Source organism: Zosterops lateralis (genome assembly GCF_965231275.1).
Source record: "Zosterops lateralis genome assembly, chromosome: 3".
Taxonomy (NCBI): Eukaryota; Metazoa; Chordata; class Aves; order Passeriformes; family Zosteropidae; genus Zosterops; species Zosterops lateralis.
Genome location: NC_139764.1, coordinates 16,437,965 through 16,444,324, shown reverse-complemented (window position 1 = coordinate 16,444,324; position 6,360 = coordinate 16,437,965). Strand labels below are relative to the sequence as shown.

The 6,360-nt window shown below is 44.3% G+C and overlaps 1 protein-coding gene across 1 annotated transcript; it reads right to left on the bottom strand.

Annotated features, from left to right (window-relative positions):
• Positions 1-365: 365 nt before the first annotated feature.
• LOC310906941 (uncharacterized protein) lies at positions 366-5,634 on the bottom strand. Its single transcript, XM_083856665.1, has 7 exons — positions 5,590-5,634; positions 5,088-5,159; positions 4,730-4,867; positions 4,047-4,099; positions 3,385-3,468; positions 3,066-3,158; positions 366-1,676 (listed from the first exon to the last, which is right to left on the bottom strand). The coding sequence occupies exons 2-7, from the start codon at positions 5,155-5,157 to the stop codon at positions 1,626-1,628; spliced, it is 489 nt and encodes a 162-aa protein (XP_083712791.1). The 5' UTR covers positions 5,158-5,159; positions 5,590-5,634; the 3' UTR covers positions 366-1,625.
• Positions 5,635-6,360: the final 726 nt, after the last annotated feature.

Sequence of the window (6,360 nt, the reverse complement as noted above, 5' to 3'; positions counted from 1 at the left end):
GTAGCACAAATCAAAGCGTAATTCCCACCATAAATAAAAGGGGTTTTCTTATTTGGTTGGTATTTTTTTCCCCAGTGACATTTCAAAACAGTGCTTTCAAAATCCCTTTCCACTGTTGGATTAAAAGTCAAGGAAACTCAATTTCTTACCTATTTTTTTGCAAGTTTTATGTTCATATGCATGTAAGGAGTTGCTCTGCTGGATCAGGGCTTTAGTCTCTAAAGAGTTACATCTCTGTAACAACTAAAAATGCTTCACAACAAGGGAAAGGAGAGGATGCTACCATCTTCAGAAGGTTTCACGCATCAAAACAGTTATAAAATTATCCCTTCAGGAATGGTACAAACCTTCAGGTTTACTTCAAAACACTGCAGCAGACACAGACACAGTTTTCCATTTGCTCTTTAATGAACTCCCCTCACTCTGACTGCTGTACACTTGATGCCCTTGTCAAAGTCAACTCCCCTTGAGTCCTTCCTTTGGGCATGCCTAAACCGTAGCTCCTGAGGAGCTCCTGCTCCAGGAGTGATCCAAGTGAACTCCCACAGCAGGTTGTGCACAGAGGGGCCTGCTGGGTAACCAGGAGTCAAGGTTTGGAAGGAAGAGTGCAGGCACTGAGCTAATCACCACAGCTGGCACACCCACAAGCTGTGCTGGGCTCCTGCTGCCTGTCCAGACCTGTCTCATCTCACAGTGGCCTGTCAACAGACCCGTGAGGTCTCTGTCACTGCCTGCCTCAGCTCCATTCCACAGCTCTCCCTCCCCCAGACTGAGGTGCATCCATGGTATGAGTCCTGCTGCACTTCAAAGAGAGGAAGATTTGATACATTGCTCACAGGATCAGAAAAGCAGGCCACAACTCCAGAGCTTTTAGTCTAGGAACTGCAACTCCAGATGTGGGGGGTGAACTTATGAGCTGAACAACCGATTCAGATAAACAAACAAAATCAGAGACCTTTCCTCCTTCTATTTTAGGATAAAAATAATTTGCGACCATTATTGCTCTAGAGTATTTTGCTGTTACACTTTCTAAAGAGAGAGAGCAATAAACTGTCCAGAGAAACACCACATCTCAAATTCTGAAAGAAAATAACATATTAGTTAATGAACTTTCAAAAAAAAAAATCATTTATGTAAAAGGATGTTCTATTTACAAAGGTCAATTTGCTCTTTAGGATAAGCATAACCACTACCAGAAAAAAACATACATAAAAGAAACACCTCATCTTTCAAATAGACATTTACAAATACTCTGCTTAAACTACTAGAAAAATTAAGACATTTGACATCAAGAGTGCATTCTGCATGCAGTTAGGATAGAAATAACATTGCTGGACTTCAGTGTGTCATTTCTTATCAATGTGAACAACACACACTTGGGCTTTTCTAAAACACCACAGCCTGGCTGTTACCTTAGGATCTCAAAAGGAGAATGTGGATCTCCACTAACAAGTTATTAGTTACTCTTTGTTTTGCCATTAAAAAAGGACATCCCAATTCTCTTCTCTGTAGGAGGATCTGGTCTTGTCCAACTTGGTGTCCTTTTCCCTGAGTTTCCCTTTAGTGTTCTGCTAGGATGATGGTTGGCTTGGTACATCTGCCAGTCCTTGTGAGCACTGTTCCCGTTACAAGGCAGAGTTCAGGAATTCCAGGAGCTGGGCACGGTTCCGGTCTCTCTGCAGAGCAGACAAGCAGAGGCAGTGGTTGAACAGACCTGCACTCAGGAGCCAGGACACAGATCTCTGGTTTCTGTGGGGTTTTCACATCCCAGAGCAAGTGCCACTGACACAGCTGGCTCTAACCAGCTACCAGTGAGGTGTGGGAAGTGCCAGGCAATGGCTCCTGGGGAGACAAGCTGTCACCATTCCATGAGACATTTCCTAAGTGGCTCCCTAAGGAGGCTCCACTGGGTTGTCATCGTGCAGCTCACAGCCTGCCCAGGAGAGAACTCACAAACACAACAGATGCTCCTCTCTGGTGGCTGAGACAACTCTCGCTGTACTCACAGCAAGTCCTGTGTTTTGGGAATTATCTTTTTTTTCCCTAGGCACAACCAGCAGCTTATGCAGCATACCAGAACCCTGAATTTAGGTTCTTTCTTTACGTAAAAGATGGCCCAACCAGTTAATTCCAGCACTTTTCATAAAAAAATTATTGAATCTTTAAACACCGTAAAGAATGGATGTTGTTGAATTCAGCAAGACCACAGCCACCAATCAAAAAAGGGCCAACATCAAATATTTGACATCAAATATTCTAACAAGCAAGTTACTGGAACAGAACTGGCAAACTTTCAGGATAATTTAACACATACTTTGCTGCCACAGAGAGAAGATAATGTGTTTTCAGTCAAATTTAACACAGGACTGCTTTGGTAGCTGTAGAATGAACTACTAGGGCTGAACCAGAATCTGCCAAGCTGGATACCTCAAGGAAGTAACACTTCCTGACCAGTACCAGAGCCCTCTGCAGGCCACCCTAAGGTGTGGAAATCGTTGAAGGCTGAAGGCATTATTTAACTGCTGAGTCCAAACATCCATAGCAACCGCACACAACACTATTCATGGTATTTATTTCCCTGGGTATCTCAGCAAAAGCATTTGACTGCTCTGAGAAAATGCAGGAGCATGTGGTCCTAATAATACCACTGGGCTTTTAAAAATTCCTCTCTAAATAAAGGCTAGTCTTGCATGTGTTAGAAAAACACAGTAAAGTAGCAATTACCACAACTGATCACAAGAGACTGAAAGAAGATGAGTACAATTAACATCCATCCAAGAAGAAGCTACAAATTGACTAATGATTAGAGGCTGAAACTCTAAGAACCTGCACAAGCATCCTTTGGTTTATCTGCTCATGACTGAGTATTCCAAGCCCCTTTGTAACATAAAACCAGCCAAAAGAATGAATTAAAATTTCTCAGAGGGCATCACAGCCACACTAAAAGACACTCAGTTTACAACCCCTATCTGCAAGACCCACTCTTTTACAAAAACTACTATTAGAAAAATATTAACAGACACAGCATTTTTTTCTTAGGGACATTTAGGCTACTTAACTCTTACCTCTATATCTTCCTTAGTCTTCTTTATTTTCATCTTGATTTTCTTTCCAGTTATCATGCTGTAGTTCTCATTCTTCTTTTTGTTTTTGAAGAACTGAAATGAGATCACATGTTAAAAAGACATAAGCTTTGTTCTCTACCATTACAGATCTTATGTAAAATTACAGACAATAATCTTTCATACTTCCTAACAGTCCACAAAAACAGAGTTTTCTACTGGTTGATGACCAAACTGGTGATCTTACAAACATTTTTATGACAGGACAGATTAAATATGGAGGTGAGAAATAAAACAGGGCTTCACACTTGGACCAGCATACCTTGGAAAGCTGGACAGGTCCTGATTTCTCTTTCCTTTTCTTCTTTTCTTTCTTTTTCTTCATTTTGTTCTCCTTTTTCCTTTTCTACAAGAAAAGACATATGCCCTTATGTGTACAGACTAACAAGGGCAACAACCCCAAGGCCACAAAGATTTCTCAAGGCCTCTCCAGTCAGGACAGTCACTACTGGACAAGGAGTGGAAAGTAATCCATCAGAGTTAGCAACCCTTGGCACTCTGAGGAACAGAAAAGGTCTGATGCCTCGTTCTCTCTCTTTTAAAGTAACCCTAGTATATAAAATCATTGAAAATGGAATAGAAAAATTACAAAAGCAAGAATTTACCCCTCGCTTCTCTCATCAACTATCAATAATTTCTTTTGACAAATTCTAAAAAGCTATCAAGATTCCCCACTTCTCTTTTCTTCAGAGACTGCTCTAATCGCCAGCTGGACCAGCAGTGATTGGCAAAAGTAACTTTTAAATTATTTCTCTTTTTGTATAAAGTCAAGTGCCCCTTTATCAGTTCAGCTACCACAGCCCTAAAAGCATGATTTAGATTTACACAGCCACAGACAAAAACATTGTCTTACATGGCATTTAAGGTTATTGAAATATAAAGAACTGTTTTGTTAACTATTTATTTCTCTTTGTAAACTTTTACCTTTTTGTTGTGTTTTTCTTTTTTCTTCTTCTTTGACTTAGACTTAGGAGAATCTAAAATGAAGGAAAAAATAAGCAACAAAATCAAACTCTGTAAGTTCAGCATTCTGAAAAAGGCATTTATTTTACAGGTAAGACACAGAGAAATGTGAAATACATTAAGAAAATGCTTCAGTTTAGCTATATATACTGACACAGGTTGAACTAACCCTGAGAAAGAGAACATGTTAAGTTACTGCCACTTACTGGACTAACATGGAAACTGAAAACACCTGATTTACTGATTCTGCAGATGTGCCAGCTTCATGTGAGTCCTCAAAGTTAAATGCTTGAAATGTTAAGACCAAAGTAGGACTAAACTACAACTCTGGTCTAGATAGACTGGTGAAGGGAAAAAAGGTCTGTAACAAACAGAGGGGCTTGAATATATACAGCATATTGTTACCAAGTAACACTTACTTGAATGGCAGTTTCTCTTTCCAAGGAATTCAAATTAACACAAGAACATTGCAAATTGTGTGTGAAGTGGCCCCTTTCCACACAATAGGAAAGGGTTTATGAGAGAAACACCCTGAACAAGCAGCACTTGTATTCTGCACTGTCACTTTTTAAAAACAAGCTTTAAATGCCCTAAGGAGTGCTATCAAAACTGGAAAACATCATGTGCCTGTGGAGGTAGCTTACCTCTACTGCTACTGGAAGAAGATGACCTTGATGATGAGCGTGATGAGGAGGAAGAAGTGGATGTACTGCTAGAAGACGAGGTGGACGAAACAGAGGAGGATCTGCTTCTGCTACGCTTCCGTTTCCTTTTTTCTTTTCCTTAGGGCAACACAAGGCAACAGTGACAAGCCTGCTGGTAACTATGGCCTAGAGAAATGACTCCTAGTAGAACAATAAACCCCTATTTGGAAGGGTTGGTTGTGTTTTTTCCCTGCTCTTCCAGTGTGCCATGGCCTGTTGGCATCAGCAAGTGACACAGAGGGGGATGATACACAAACAAACAAACAAACACCACACAACAGCAGAGCACAGCGCCTACCTCGGCCCTTCAGCCCTTCTTCTGAGGTCGCACACAGCGTCCTGTTCTTTTCATCCTTCTTGTTATCCATATCTAGTCAGAGGCAAGAGGACATTCAATAATTCCATCTCCAGAAGACTTTTGGGGGGCGGGGGGTGAAGGCTCAGAAACAGAGCCCGGCAGGGCCGAGGGCAGCGCCAGGGAACCACCGCTGGGACAGGCTGGACAGGGCCACAGAGGGTGACAGAAAGTCATCCCGGAGCACAGGGCTCAGGATCGATCCCGCTCCGTGACACTGCGGGGAGAGCTCATCCAGGCCATCCCCTGCCACAGGACCCGGAGGCCAGACCCGCGTTTGGTGCCGCTGGCAAGGACGCCCGGGGGGGTTTTGCCCACACCTACGTGTCGGGCTGTGCCCGGATCGCGGATCCCGCCCCCGGCCCTGCCCATCCCAGCCCCCCCCCGGCCGCCCCCGGCCCGGACCCAGACCCAGACCCGGGCCCAGGCCCAGGCCCGCACCCACCGGCGCTGGGGCCGCTCCGCCCCCGGCCCGGCACCGCCCGCGGCCCGGAAGGGGCGGGGCCCGCCCGCCGCCACTTCCGGCCCGCTCTCCCTCCCTCCCTCCCTCCCGGCACGGCGGGCCCTCAGCGCCTTCCTGCCCGCTGGGGTTTGCCCTGTTCGGTGTCCCTTTCCCCGGTGCCAAGTGCCGTGTTCCGAACCCGCGCAGTCAGGGATGCTGGACACAGTTCCTGCTGGGAACCGCAGCACGTCCAGCCCCGCTGAGCCCCGACCCGCCCCAGCCACAGCGATCACCGCAGGGCGCCCTCAGACATCGGGTTGTTCATCTGATCTGCCTCGGGATTTACTGAACTGAATGTGCGGCTGCTCTGCCATAGCCAAAATACCCATGAAGCACATTGGTTCTTAACCTAAAGCACTGGGGTGGTTCTTTCTTTCTTTCTCTCTCTCTTTCTCTCTCTCTTTCTCTCTCTCTCTCTCTCTTTCTTTCTCTCTCTCTTTCTCTCTTTCTCTTTCTTTCTCTCTCTCTCTCTCCTTCTCTCTCTCTCTTTCTCTCTCTTTTTCTTTCTTTCTCTTTCTCTCTCTCTTTCTTTCTCTTTTTCTTTCTCTCTCTCTCTTTCTCTTTCTCTCTTTTTCTTTTTCTTTCTCTCTCTTTCTCTCTCTTTCTCTCTCTCTCTCTCTTTCTCTCTCTCTCTCTATCTCTTTCTTTATTTCTTTCTGTCTCTCTTTCTTTCTCTTTCTCTTTCTTTCTCTCTTTCTTTCTTTCTATTAATGT